General features: G+C 40.0%; 4 protein-coding genes across 5 annotated transcripts; 3 read left to right on the top strand and 1 right to left on the bottom strand.

The window, feature by feature from the left end:
* Window positions 1-905: 905 nt before the first annotated feature.
* Window positions 906-3,415, top strand: LOC101301231 (NADP-dependent alkenal double bond reductase P2-like). Its single transcript, XM_004287123.1, has 5 exons — window positions 906-1,176; window positions 1,404-1,581; window positions 1,942-2,108; window positions 2,505-2,587; window positions 2,866-3,415. Exons 1-5 carry the CDS (start codon window positions 949-951, stop codon window positions 3,242-3,244), a joined length of 1,035 nt encoding a protein of 344 aa, XP_004287171.1. The 5' UTR covers window positions 906-948; the 3' UTR covers window positions 3,245-3,415.
* A 656-nt stretch (window positions 3,416-4,071) lies between these two features.
* On the top strand, window positions 4,072-6,328 carry LOC101300474 (NADP-dependent alkenal double bond reductase P2-like). Its single transcript, XM_004287120.1, has 5 exons — window positions 4,072-4,415; window positions 4,495-4,675; window positions 5,060-5,226; window positions 5,367-5,449; window positions 5,558-6,328. The coding sequence occupies exons 1-5, from the start codon at window positions 4,185-4,187 to the stop codon at window positions 5,934-5,936; spliced, it is 1,041 nt and encodes a 346-aa protein (XP_004287168.1). The 5' UTR covers window positions 4,072-4,184; the 3' UTR covers window positions 5,937-6,328.
* A 113-nt stretch (window positions 6,329-6,441) lies between these two features.
* Window positions 6,442-8,262, top strand: LOC101300754 (NADP-dependent alkenal double bond reductase P1-like). Of its 2 annotated transcripts, XM_004287122.1 has the most exons (5): window positions 6,442-6,880; window positions 6,964-7,144; window positions 7,223-7,389; window positions 7,506-7,588; window positions 7,691-8,262. In XM_004287122.1, exons 1-5 carry the CDS (start codon window positions 6,644-6,646, stop codon window positions 8,067-8,069), a joined length of 1,047 nt encoding a protein of 348 aa, XP_004287170.1. In that variant the 5' UTR covers window positions 6,442-6,643; the 3' UTR covers window positions 8,070-8,262. The 2 variants fall into 2 exon arrangements, with proteins under 2 accessions (XP_004287170.1, XP_004287169.1); XM_004287121.1 differs by having other exon boundaries at window positions 7,506-8,262.
* A 483-nt stretch (window positions 8,263-8,745) lies between these two features.
* LOC101295370 (acetolactate synthase small subunit 2, chloroplastic-like) lies at window positions 8,746-13,070 on the bottom strand. The gene is made up of 12 exons (XM_004288685.1): window positions 12,763-13,070; window positions 12,444-12,660; window positions 12,265-12,348; window positions 12,094-12,162; window positions 11,872-11,955; window positions 11,608-11,760; window positions 10,973-11,059; window positions 10,586-10,690; window positions 10,016-10,138; window positions 9,685-9,837; window positions 9,444-9,509; window positions 8,746-9,313 (listed from the first exon to the last, which is right to left on the bottom strand). Exons 1-12 carry the CDS (start codon window positions 13,068-13,070, stop codon window positions 9,230-9,232), a joined length of 1,533 nt encoding a protein of 510 aa, XP_004288733.1. The 3' UTR covers window positions 8,746-9,229.
* Window positions 13,071-13,447: the final 377 nt, after the last annotated feature.

Below are 13,447 nucleotides of genomic sequence, written 5' to 3'. Positions count from 1 at the left end.
GTTTTGGATGTGAACCCCAGACTATTTTATCATGGTATCAGAGCGGGTTACCCACGTCCACGTGTGAAGCCCAATGGCCACACGAACTCCACGTCACTCAAATGTTGTCTACGTGTTAGGGTTGAAGATTTGACACACGTGCGGAGACGTGTTGAGAAGATTCGTCACACGTGCGGGGGCGTGTTAAGATATATATCTCACATCGGGAATATGAGACCTTGCATGTGGGTTAATAAGGGTTTGGGCCACTCCACCCATTACCAATTGGTTTTGGATGTGAATCCCAAATTACTTTATCACTAATAAATGTAGCATGTTTTATACTATTATCAAGTATGAAGAGAAAGGCAGCGTGTGATCTAATATTGAGAAGAAGATATGAATGCACTTTTTGAAATGACAACATTCTTGTATGTATAAGACGACTTTTGTAGGTGGACGTAGATCTAGTTAAATGAAAAATATAAGACATAAAATTAAAACAATTAAAAAACTTCCAAAAGAATAACGCATAATGCAACCTACAGTAGTTGCTGAAAAGAAAATAAAGAATACCACTAATACCAGGAGATTGATAGAACAGAAGACAAGGGAATCAAACTCTTGTGTTCTGCTGCAAAGTTCTTTTTGTTTTTGTTGTTGGGGCATATTGGGCATGTGTAAGTTGGCTGGTGAATGCATCAGATACAGTTTGGTAGGGTAGGGTTACGTTGGATCGGGCCTCGTAAGTAAGTAGAGGTGGATGACATAAGCACCAACTTCGTCGTCGGGTGAAATGTGAACCCATAACTGGAATGGTGTGTCCGGAATGGACTTGGCTTCTCTGCTTGTCCGGAATGGACATTCCTGTCGTTTGTCCATATCTGTGTGTATAAATAATAGCTGATCACTCATCGAAAGGACGACCAGAGCATTGAGCAGTTTGATCTCAACAGCAAGCAAGTACGAATGGCGAGCGAGATGAGCAACAAGCAGGTGATATTCAAAGACTATGTGACCGGGTTCCCCAAAGAATCCGACATGGAATTGAGGACGTCCACAGCCAAACTCAAGCTTCCACAAGGGTCGACTGGCCTTGTCGTCAAGAACCTATACTTGTCCTGCGATCCTTACTTACGCGGCCATATGACCAAGCACGACAGGCCCTCTTATGTCCAATCCTTCAACCCCGGCCAGGTGTCTTCTAGCAGATCCCTTTTATTTATCATTTTTTCTGTAAATTCGCTTCTTTGGGTCATGTGGATGAGAGATTTTTAATTCCAGGTTTGGAGGCCAGGTGACATAAGGACAATGATGTAAAATTGTAATGCATGAGATAATTTGGAATAAAAAAAAAGTGTGCTTTATTCAGAGATTTGCATATATAGAGCAAACTAAAGAAAATTTGGAATTCCATGTTGCAGACTGTAACTGGTTATGGAGTGGCTAAAGTCCTGGAATCTGGGGATCCAAAGTTTAAGCCAGGCGACTTGGTTTGGGGTCATACTGGCTGGGAAGAATATAGTGTCATCACTGCCACAGAGTCTCTGTTTAAAATTCACCACACTGATGTGCCTCTCTCTTACTATACTGGACTTCTCGGTATTGCCAACTTCTCCTGCTTTCTACTTTTTTGTAACTAACAAACTGGTTTGTGTTACTTATAGACCTCCCAAGTCTTTTAGTCTAATGTGCAAATTTGATTAGCCACAATTTGTTCCCTTGCAGCTCTTGAGGGCCTAACCCCTTGAGTTAAGTTGTGGCAATAGTTTTTTGTGCAACTGATTGTGTTGGCTCCTTTTCATGTATGAGCAGAGAACATAAAAGTTTCATGCTATATTCACAAGTTGACAGCTGGTGTCAATATTTTTTTGTGCATATTGTTTACTGTTCCCTCATGAGATCTCTTGTTGGAGTCTACTGGTTGTTTGGGCTCATCTGACGTATTCATATGTTATGTAGGTATGCCTGGAATGACTGCTTATGCTGGGTTTTTTGAGGTTTGCTCTCCTAAGAAAGGAGAGACTGTCTACATTTCAGCCGCATCTGGAGCAGTAGGTCAGCTTGTTGGCCAATTTGCAAAGTTGACAGGTTGCTATGTTGTTGGGAGTGCTGGAAGCAAGGAAAAGGTTAGTTACTGGTACTTGTAGATCAGTGAATGTTTTAGTTGGAATTCCATATCTTTGACTCAATTGAATGATTATTTATGTTAAACGTGTATGTCTATAGTGATGTGTACCAAATTCTTGGAATTCAAAGATGGAGACATTATTGGGAAGTACTATTATGGTGACCAATTACCTACATACAAATAGAAGTGTTATCAATTTAGTCTTATTCTTGTAGCTGCTGCACTCAATCTAAAGCAGTTCTACTGTTTTTTCGTCTCATCTGATATGCCTCTAATACTGTAATATACTACATAGACTGTGAACCTGATGACCTGTATTCATTATATATCTGAATATCCTGATATTCAAAATACTTCGTACCCTTTTATCTACTGTGTTAACATGGGATCTCAGGTTGATCTGCTGAAGAACAAATTCGGATTTGATGAGGCTTTCAACTATAAAGACGAACCTGACCTGGATGCAGCTTTAAGAAGGTGAGAATGTAATATATCTCTTAGCAGTCGGAATCCAAAATATGCTTAATGCTTTGACTTAGTCTAGGATCTTTGTTTATTCTAATTATAGTGCACTAGACTGGTTAGTTTTTCCAATATTGGATTTGGAGGTACAAACCCTCCACAGGCATTAATAAGAGTCTGAATTCAATCTAGAAACACAAGGGGAAAACAAAGTGTCTGGTCTCATGCTGCGCTTGTGTACCTCATTTTGGGAATATACATCTTGTTTAAAGTTGTTTTTGGCTAACCTGCAGGTATTTTCCTGATGGTATTGACATTTACTTTGAGAATGTGGGGGGAAAGATGCTTGATGCAGTGCTACCAAACATGAGGCTGAAAGGGCGAATAGCAGTGTGTGGGATGATATCTCAGTACAACTTGGAGAAGCCTGAAGGCATACATAATTTGATGTCTCTGTTTGTTAAGCAGGTCCGCATGGAAGGTTTCATTGTGACCCTTTACTATCATCTGTATGCAAAGTTTCTTGAAACAGTGTTGCCTGCCTTAAAAGAAGGGAAGATTACATATGTGGAAGATGTAGTTGAAGGCCTTGAGAACGCTCCTGCGGCTCTAATTGGGCTCTTTGCTGGCCGCAACGTGGGAAAGCAGGTTGTTGTAGTTTCCAGGGAGTGATTACTAATCCGGCTCCATATGTACTTCTGAAGTCCGAGTCATTTGCTTTTATGTTAAGTTGTTTAAGCCCATCTGCAGTGCACCATGGTGTATATATGTAATGAACTTTGTATCGGGTATATGGTTAGCTTGCTTCTTCTTTGTTTTTTTTTTTGGCTAGAATATGGTTAGCTTGCTTTGGATATTGCATTTTATGTTGAGGAGAACTGTCTGATCCTAATAAATGTAGCATGTTTTCTATTATTATCAAGTATGAAAAGAAAGGCAATGTGTGTTCTAATATTGAGAAGAGTATATGAATGCACTTATGCATTCTCCGATTTTTGAAATGACAACATTCTTGTATGTATAAGGCGTCTTTTGTAGGTGGACGTAGATCTAGTTAAATGAAAAATATAAGACATAAAATTGAAATAATTAAAAAACTTCCAAAAGAATAACGCATAATGCAACCTACAGTAGTTGCTGAAAAGAAAATGAAGACCACTAATACTTGGAGATTGATAGAACAGAAGACAAGGGAATCAAACTCTTGTGTTCTGCTGCAAAGTTCTTTTGTTTTTGTTGTTGGGGCATTGGGCATGTGTAAGTTGGCTGGTGAAGGCATCAGATACAGCTGGGGCTGCTGGGCTGGGTTTGGTAGGGTAGGGTTAGGTTGGGTCGGGCCTCGTAAGTAAGTAGAGGTGGATGACGTAAGCACCAACGTCGTCGTCGGGTGAAGTGTGAGAACCCATAACTGGAATGGAGTGCGTGGCAACTTGCTGTGGTTTTCCAAGCAGATCTTTGCAACTTTGCTTTCAAGCAGAGAAGCCAAGTCCATCAGAAATACCATTCCTGTCGTTTGTCCATATCTGTACGTGTGTATAGATAATAGCTGATCACTCATCGAAATGACGACCAAAGCATTGAGCAGTTTGATCTCAACAGCAAGCAAGTAGGAATGGCGAGCGAGATGAGCAACAAGCAGGTGATATTCAAAGACTATGTCACCGGCTTCCCTAAAGAATCCGACATGGAGCTGAGGACCTCTACAATTTCACTCAAGCTGCCACAAGGTTCCACCGGGGTTCTCGTCAAGAATCTCTACTTGTCCTGTGATCCTTACATGAGAGGCCGAATGACCAAACGCGAATTCACTGCCTCCTACGTCGACACCTTCCATCCCGGTTCCGTCAGTAGTCTCTCTCTGTTATTTTTCAATTAACAGTTCATGGTTGTACTTGTTATTCATATTTAATTTATATGCGCAGCCTATAACTGGATATGGAGTGGCTAAAGTTTTGGAATCTGGGGATCCAAAGTTTGAGCAGGGCGACTTTGTTTGGGGTCATACTGGCTGGGAAGAGTACAGTCTCATCACTGCAACCCAGTCTCTTTTTAAGATTCACCAACACCCCAATATTCCTCTCTCTTACTATACTGGAATTCTCGGTATATGCCTTCAATTCACTTGTATCTTTTAAACATTGAATATCTTTGTATGACTGTGTCACTGGTTGCATGTATTGGATAATTGCTTCAGAATGCACTAGTTAACTTCTTCTACTTTTCTTTTCTATTCAACGTGAAATCTGCTCAGTTTAATGTCCAGCTGCCTACAACTCTAACATCGATCTAGTATGATGCCAAAGTATATATGTCAATCCTAAGACATCTTATAGTGACCACATTCCTGTCTGTGTTCAACTTAGTGTCGTCTGCTACTAGTATTAAGGAAATTGCTTCAGCATCAAAGAATTAACTATAGCGGAAAATGTCTGCCTGCTTCAGGCGTGATGCTCAAGTCTCATCTGCTGTATACCTTCTGTTATGCAGGTATGCCTGGGATTACTGCTTTTGTTGGTCTTTATGAGATCTGCTCTCCTAAGAAAGGAGAGACGGTCTATGTTTCCGCAGCATCTGGAGCAGTAGGTCAACTAGTCGGCCAATTCGCCAAACTCATGGGTTGCTATGTTGTTGGAAGTGCTGGAAGTAAAGAAAAGGTGATCCTTCAGTCATTGCATTGATATTTGATTATCAGTGCCAACTTCGATATTAGTTTTCATATTACAGGTTTCACTATTTTCGATTTACTTGTTTACCTGCTTTTATTTAACACTGTGTATCATTTATGTGACTTAAGGTTGATTTGCTGAAGAACACTCTTGGGTTTGACGAGGCTTTCAATTATAAAGAAGAATCTAACTTGGATGTAGCTTTGAAAAGGTCATTGTTCTCTATAGATATAGTGATATACTACAAGGACTTCCCGCATTGTCGGTGTTTTCTTACAACTAGTCCTAATCTGATATGTGTCATTTGCTTTAACAACAGGTACTTCCCTGAAGGTATCGATATTTACTTTGAGAATGTTGGGGGAAAGATGCTTGATGCAGTGCTATTGAACATGAGATCCCACGGCCGAATTGCAGTTTGTGGGATGATCTCACAGTACAACCTGGAGAAGTCTGAAGGTGTACATAACTTAATGTCTCTGGTCACCAAAGAGGTCCGGATGCAAGGTTTTACGGTTTTTAGTTATTATCATCTGTATGGCAAGTTTCTTGAAATGGTTATTCCTCACATTAAAGAAGGGAAGGTTACATACGTAGAAGATGTAGTTGAAGGCCTCGAGAGCGCACCATCGGCTCTGGTTGGACTCTTTGCAGGTCGAAATGTAGGAAAGCAAGTTGTTGTTGTCTCGCAGGAATGATGAAATTCTATTCCTAACCGGCCGCAATGTGGGAAAGCAGGTGGTTGTAGTTCCACGGAGTGATTACTAATCTGCCTAGATCCATCCCACTTCTCAAGTCCGAGTGTTTAGTTTTTATGTTAAGTTGTTTAAGGGCATCTGCAGTACGTGCACCTGGGTGTATGTTCAGAACTTGTATCAGGTATTAGGTTAGCCTGCTTTGGATATTGCCTGTTGTGTATTGACGAGAGCTGTGTGATCTTAATAAATGTGGTATGATTTTCACGATGGTACTTGCATTAATATCAAGTATGAAGAGAAAAATGGGTGTGCGATCTAATATTGAGAGGAAGATATGAATGCACTTGTGCACTCGCCAATGTTTGAAATGACACCATACTTGTCTTTTCTCGGTCAGTCATGTTCACCTAGTCAGTTACTGACAAAATGATGTATAATCAATCACCATTAGATGTAAATCTGAAGATTAAAAACAAAACAACTTAATTTTACATCCAAAAGTGATCGAGGCATACTCCACTCCATGATGCTTTATCAGAGTTTTTATTCATTACGGTAAAGGCCGCAGAGGCTCACTGCTTCCAGGTTTCGCCCAGCCCACCTTTAGCGAAGCGAAGTTGTTTATAGTTTTGTTTTTGTTTTGGCGAAGTTGTTTATAGTTTGACCAAAGCATTGGAGGGGGAATTTGATCTAAAGAGCAAGTAGCCATGGCGAGCGAGTGTCAAGTGATGAGCAACAAGCAGGTGATACTGAAAGACTATGTCACCGGCTTCCCCAAAGAATCCGACATGGAGCTGAGGACCTCTACAACCTCACTGAAGCTGCCACAAGGTTCCACAGGGGTGCTCGTCAAGAATCTCTACTTGTCCTGCGATCCTTATATGAGAGGCCGAATGACCAAACGCGAAACTGCCTCCTACGTCGACACCTTCCATCCCGGTTCCGTCAGTACTCACTCACTCACTCAGTCTCTGTTATTTTTCAATTCCATGGTTGTTACTCAAATTTGATTTATATGTACGTGCAGCCTATAACCGGATTTGGAGTGGCTAGAGTTTTGGAATCTGGGGATCCAAAATTTGAGCAGGGCGACTTCATTTGGGGGATTACTGGCTGGGAAGAGTACAGTCTCATCACAGCAACGCAGTCTCTCTTTAAGATTCACCAAGACCCCTCTATTCCTCTCTCTTACTATACTGGAATTCTTGGTATGACTTCCAATATCCTTGTATATATATATCTGCCTGCTTCAGGCTTGATGCTTAAGGTTCATCTTTGTTATTCAGGCATGCCTGGGATTACTGCTTTTGCTGGTCTCTATGAGATCTGCTCTCCTAAGAAAGGAGAGACGGTCTATGTTTCGGCAGCATCTGGAGCAGTAGGTCAACTTGTTGGCCAATTTGCCAAACTCATGGGTTGCTATGTTGTTGGAAGTGCTGGAAGCAAAGAAAAGGTCTTCCATCAGTCATTGCTATTTTCTTATCAATGCCAACTACGATATATATTAGTTTTTGCATCACAGTTTTACCACTCTCTCCAGCTTTAACAGTATATCTTTGTGTAACTTAGGTCGATTTGCTGAAGAACACATTTGGGTTTGACGAGGCTTTCAATTATAAAGAGGAATCCAACTTGGATGCAGCTTTGAAAAGGTCATTATTCTTTAGAGATCTATACATACTGGACTTCCCGCATTGTCGTTCTTTTCGTACAGCTAGTCCTAGTCTGATATGTGTCATTTGCTTTAAAACCAGGTGCTTCCCTGAAGGTATCGATATTTACTATGAGAATGTTGGAGGAAAGATGCTTGATGCAGTGCTATTGAACATGAGATCCCGTGGCCGAATTGCAGTTTGCGGGATGATCTCACAGTACAACCTTGAAAAGCCTGAAGGTGTGCACAACTTAACGTCACTGATCGCCAAAGAGGTCCGGATGCAAGGTTTTGTTGCTTTTAGTTATTATCATTTGTATGGCAAGTTTCTTGAAATGGTTCTGCCTCACATTAAAGAAGGGAAGGTTACGTACGTAGAAGATATGGTTGAAGGCCTTGAGAGCGCTCCATCGGCTTTGGTTGGACTCTTTGCAGGTCGAAATGTAGGGAAGCAAGTTGTTGTTGTCTCCCAGGAATGATCAAATTCTGTTCCTAACTTGTTTGTGAGCCTTAATATATTTGTTGTATTATTACCAGTTATTATGTATTGTGAAAGGGGTGTGAGAGCTGTATCATTATCGTAATCATGGATGTATAAGTATATGTGTCCACTTTGTACTCCAGTACATTAATAAGGTCTGGAAGCTGATTCTTCTGGAGAACTTTCAAATCAAGTTGATGTATAGAGCTGGTGTTTATATATGTGGTACCACTATCTTCATGTCATACTCAGACACAGAAACCTTTATACTACTTCGAATATGCTGAACTAGATTACATATGCAGGAAGAGTCTATCTGAAATCATATATGTCCGATATCTTTCTATTCACAAATTGGTGACGTCTGTTGTTAGAATAAGAAACCAAAGAACAAGCAACAATGTCTGCGCAGGAAAATGCAACGATTTAGGGATTCTGATCCATGTCGTACGGTGTTGTACCTTTAACTTCTGGTCGAGAGTATCTGGTTAAAGAGTAGTAGATTCTAGCATTAAGGATGAAAACCTGCTTCATCTGAATTCCTCTTTTCTGCTTTCATCCCAAGCATATAGGCAAACCTTTCATTTCTTTCTCAGTTTGCACTAGAGAAAACAGAGAACAGATGCATCACTCCTCATGAGCCTCAACATTACCATTACCATTACCATTGTCAATTGACATGTAACAAGCAGGCAATATAAACAATGGAGGAAGTGAGTAACAAGCAGGCAATATAAATTATGGGGGAGTATATGTACGTGCTGGAGTCTCCTACAGTCCTACTCTAGGATCAAATGCTCTAGTAGCAGCTCATTTTTTCATCTTCATAGGTCGCGTTGGCCAACTGGTGGGTGCAGTTTCCCCATAATTAACTGCTGTGCTGTACATACAGGCAAACTGGAGAAACTAGAAACTGTCTAGACTAGCGCCTACAGTCTGCTAACTGTGTGTCAGGAAATAATTATGACAATAAACATAAAGACTATATAGTATAACATTACCTATAAAAGTTGATCTGCAACAAAATTCTGAGCACAATAAATCTGCAAGTCGTAATTCTACTCACCATTTCTCAGTAACATGCATGTACAAGAAATATGCATATTTGCCTTGCACAAATTTATGACTCACTCACACTCACCCTTGCAGCTCGTCAAACTAAAGAGGAAGAGAATATCCACGGAGATATCTAGAATCGACCCCTGACTCACGCACCAGAGCAATTCTTCCAGTACGCGCAACCTGCAAGACCCACAAACATAACCATGATCATTCATATTGAAAAGCAGGAGTGAAGCCCTATTAAACAAAACCCTAAACCCTATATTAAAACTTATAAGTTATTAGACGCGACTAAGATTTCAGGACAAACCTCACAAATCCCATAGGGTTCTAACAATCTTTGCAGTGCAACCATCTTGTTCAGGTCTCCAGTGAGCTGGATAAATACATATCAATCAAGATGATCAGTGCTAATGGTGGTTTGAATCTTTATTGAAAATACCACAAACATGAGAAGGCAAAATCTTTCTGGTAGCATTCAACAGGGATCCAGAATTCCAATAAGAAATCATAGTTCTAATTAATTTAGGTTTTGAGAAGGGCTGATTCACCTCAAGGGTTATAGTGTGGTCAGAAACGTCAACCGCCTTGGCCCTAAAGATGTTTCCAATGTCAAGTACGTCTCTCCGAGCAACAGCATTGGCAGCTATTTTTATCAACATCAATTCCCGCTCAGCAAATGGCAAGTTGGTAAGATCTCGAACCTGAACAAGTCACCAGTAAGCCACAAAGAGTGTGATGTCGAGCAGACAATGCATCGTTATACATGAACTAGATAGCATAGCATTATATTCATTCATTACATGCTTCACAACAGATAAGCCTTGCTAATATTTTAACACATCAACCAAATGCTTCTTTAAGATAGTTAATCATACTCACATCATGTACATCAACAAGCTTATAAAGCTGTTGCACCAACTTGCTAATTGATTCATCTGTAGCAGGAACAACAGTAGTAATGCGAGATTGCCCCTCAACTTCAGCACGGCCGACAGCCAAACTCTGATAAAAAAAAAAAAATCAGCCTAGTTAAATAGATAACCATCCCTTGATATAGAATGGAAGATAGAAAGGAGAATATATCGGCCAAAATTAAACCTTTTCTGAATGGAGTGTCCAACATTTTTGGACTCTTAATTCTAAATTGTCAAAAACTATACTTGATTAAATAGAGTCAAGACAAGTGTTCCAAGATTCTTGATCATGATTCAAATTGACGTTTTAGTTTTTCCTTATCCTATACAAAATGTCAAGAACATTCGCCCTAAAGAAGTTGCTACTTTTCACTCGACCGTAGTAAGCGCGGCTGCTTTCCTCTAACTGGTCAGACTTTAGTCTAGCTTCGCATTTGATCATTATTTATCAATATATACAATGTTTCCTTTTAATTTGTGGGCAGAAAAATAAAGATGAAGTAAAAGAAGATAATAACAGTGTAAGGAGATATACCTGAATGTTATAACCCCTTCTGGCAAAAACGCCCGTAATAATGTAAAGAACCCCAGGAACATCATTTACAAGCATGGATAAAGTGTGTGATCGAAGTCCACTTGTCTGTAGAGAGTAACTCAATAGAAAAAAGAAAATGGCTTTAACTTACGAAAGAAATTAGAAAATGAGCATACAAATTACATTCATAAAAAAAGCATGGGTAAGCTATTCTAACTTCTCAGAAAATAATATTATCTAGTATTTGTGGACCGCACTTTCCTGAACAGTTTCAATACATTTGAACACAATTCGGTGATTGCTGTGGTGTATGACTTGCATCCAACTGAAAGAGAGAAAAGAAAAAACTAAAACTATTTACTAACAGTAATAAGATCTCTTACTTACATCTTCATCATTGAGAACACCCCAGTTAGCATTAAGGATTTGATTGACACTAGCGGTACCAGAAGGCTCCACAGGATAAACATCACCCTTCAGAAACAAAACACAGATAGATAATTCTATGGGTCAAAACTGACTTACTGTTATACCAAAAGAAAAACATATCACTGATTATGAAGATAAAAGTGGTATAGTCATGCAGTGAAATCATGACAGAGATAAGCAAACAACACAGCTACAAAAGCTAGAGTCTGATAACGTCTTGAATAAGATACAATTAAGTCTGAAGACATTCTTAGTTTCTGCATAGGTATTGTGTACATCCACCTAGTTTAGCCATATACTCTATGGATAGGGTTAGGCAATACTACCTTATTAAATTTTACAGATTAGTGTCATATGGGGTTCACGCAAGATAATATAGTTCAACATGAATCCTATTTATTACATCGAAATGTTAAAACAAGTTATATATTCAAAACAGTATAAAGTCCCTCTTTATTTTTCAACAGTTCCACTTCATTTATGAGGAAAAGGAGCAGCCTCATACTAGAATCCCATTGTAAAATGTAGAGGAAACAAAAATAAATAAAGAAAATATAAAGCAGAAACTTTCTATAGGCTGAGGAAGGATGTACCCCAGAAGATGTATCAGACTCGGGATTGACAACGCCATTCTCAGCCCCTGCAAGAGCATCAACAGTCACTTTTCTCTCAAGATCTGGATATGAAGCTGCTGAATAGCGCCAAAATGGAGCAGAAGCACCCAACTTTTCTCTCCTCAAAGCTATCTACAAGCAGGAAAGATTAAAGATGTTGACAGTAAAAATGTGTGAGTAATTACTAATTAGAAGTAGAAGATAACAACTAAAATTGATGTCTATGGTCTTTGAAGTTCACACCTTTCCGGTTCTGGCAATTTCCCTGATCCCAAACTTGCTTAAATTTCTTTGAAGAGCAACCATCTTCCCAGGATCTCCTGTCACCTGTATGATCATAAAAAACCTAGTAACTGAGTCACAAAACTTGATCAATAAATATCCGAATGCAAGAACTATTTCCAGTCCATGACATCATGGAGATTCATTTGCTCTCAAAAGGCCTGCCTGCACAAAAATGAGTACCTCAATGGTTACTGAGTGGTCTGAGATATCCACGATTTTAGCTCTAAAGATATTCACTATCCACCTGATCTGCAAACCAGAAACAATCACAAGACAGACAATCATTATAAACAGAAAAAATATCAAAACTTTGAGGAATTGTTGCGATGTACAACACAAGGAAGTAAGTACCTCAGCAAGGTAGTCTGGATGTGCAGTAACTTTGATAAGCATTAATTCACGTTCTACTTGAGGTTCACTAGAGAGATCCTCAACCTAAACCATTAGATTAATAGAGGAGTAAAACAAACAGTTGAACACAAAATGGTGCAGAAGAAATGAGAAGAACATATACATTTGGGATTTCGAACCTTGAGAACATTGACGAGCTTGTGAAGCTGCTCAATGACTTGGCGTAAGACGGTATCGGTGCCAGAAACGACAATGGTGAAGAGGGCTTTGTCCTTGTTCAAGCCAACAGCAAGTGACTCGATGTTGTATCCCCTCCTTGCAAACACCCCTGAAATCCGATTGATCATTCCGCTTTCGTCCCCGACGAACACTGAGATTGCATGCCTCCTCACTCCCCTGCTCAATATCAAATGATTTGGATGGAAACAAATACTGATACATAATCAATCAATACACAAAACATGAGTGCATGTATGTAAAAGAATGAAAAAGATATACTTGGGGGTTGAAGGAGGGAGAGAGCCGTTGTTATCGGGGACGGTTCGGTGGATGCTTCTAGAAGAAGCGGAGACGATGAGCTTGTTGAAGAGGTGGGTGTGACTTATGGATCGCGAACCTGATGACGAAGCTGAAGGAGGAAACGCGAGAGTTTCGGAGGAGGCAAAGCAGAGGCGCGAAGAGGAAGACAGAGAGGGAAGACGAGGAGGAGGAGCTGATGAGATAGTCGCCATCAGAGAGTCGTCAAATGATGAGTAGACGTCTGCGCATCCGGTACTAGTAGTGATCTGGACTGTAACGCCGGCCATGTCAGCTTCTTGATTCTTCGGTGGACCCAGCCCAATAGAATTTTGATGGGTCTTGGACTCTGGGCTCTCTCTCTGCCTCTCTGGTCCGGCAGAGTAGTAGGTCCAATAAATGATGTTAGCCACCAAAAGAGAAATTATCCGAGGAGAAATTCGTTTTTTTCTTTTCTTTTCTTTTAAATGATACATTTCTCTGAAAAATCTATAAGATGTTGTCGGCATTAGAATCAATATAGTGGCCGTGATAGTTGGGTTAGTACGTGTTTATTTAATGAAATGCTGGTGATAAACCGTATGTGGTATGTAGGAACCCAACTATCATTTGAATGGCTGTATGCTGATTTCCACTCGAGAGCAATAAGTCCATGTTGATTTAAGGT

The sequence above is a fragment of the Fragaria vesca genome, linkage group LG1 (assembly GCF_000184155.1).
Source record: "Fragaria vesca subsp. vesca linkage group LG1, FraVesHawaii_1.0, whole genome shotgun sequence".
NCBI lineage: Eukaryota > Viridiplantae > Streptophyta > Magnoliopsida > Rosales > Rosaceae > Fragaria > Fragaria vesca.
This window is presented reverse-complemented; position numbering and strand designations above follow the sequence as displayed.

What these genes read in the sequence shown, in the direction of transcription:
- LOC101300754 (XM_004287121.1), top strand. Translation starts at nt 6,644, where the DNA reads ATGGCGAGCGAGTGTCAAGTGATGAGCAACAAGCAGGTGATACTGAAA. An exon ending in ACACCTTCCATCCCGGTTCC is followed by an intron (nt 6,881 to 6,963) that starts GTCAGTACTCAC and finishes ATGTACGTGCAG; the next exon opens with CCTATAACCGGATTTGGAGT. An exon ending in GTGCTGGAAGCAAAGAAAAG is followed by an intron (nt 7,390 to 7,505) that starts GTCTTCCATCAG and finishes TGTGTAACTTAG; the next exon opens with GTCGATTTGCTGAAGAACAC.
- LOC101301231 (XM_004287123.1), top strand. Translation starts at nt 949, where the DNA reads ATGGCGAGCGAGATGAGCAACAAGCAGGTGATATTCAAAGACTATGTG. An exon ending in AATCCTTCAACCCCGGCCAG is followed by an intron (nt 1,177 to 1,403) that starts GTGTCTTCTAGC and finishes TCCATGTTGCAG; the next exon opens with ACTGTAACTGGTTATGGAGT. An exon ending in TTACTATACTGGACTTCTCG is followed by an intron (nt 1,582 to 1,941) that starts GTATTGCCAACT and finishes TATGTTATGTAG; the next exon opens with GTATGCCTGGAATGACTGCT.
- LOC101300474 (XM_004287120.1), top strand. Translation starts at nt 4,185, where the DNA reads ATGGCGAGCGAGATGAGCAACAAGCAGGTGATATTCAAAGACTATGTC. An exon ending in TTACTATACTGGAATTCTCG is followed by an intron (nt 4,676 to 5,059) that starts GTATATGCCTTC and finishes TCTGTTATGCAG; the next exon opens with GTATGCCTGGGATTACTGCT. An exon ending in TTGGATGTAGCTTTGAAAAG is followed by an intron (nt 5,450 to 5,557) that starts GTCATTGTTCTC and finishes CTTTAACAACAG; the next exon opens with GTACTTCCCTGAAGGTATCG.
- LOC101295370 (XM_004288685.1), bottom strand. Translation starts at nt 13,070, where the DNA reads ATGGCCGGCGTTACAGTCCAGATCACTACTAGTACCGGATGCGCAGAC. An exon ending in GTGTTCTCAATGATGAAGAT is followed by an intron (nt 10,691 to 10,972) that starts GTAAGTAAGAGA and finishes TACTCTCTACAG; the next exon opens with ACAAGTGGACTTCGATCACA. An exon ending in ACCACACTATAACCCTTGAG is followed by an intron (nt 9,510 to 9,684) that starts GTGAATCAGCCC and finishes GTATTTATCCAG; the next exon opens with CTCACTGGAGACCTGAACAA.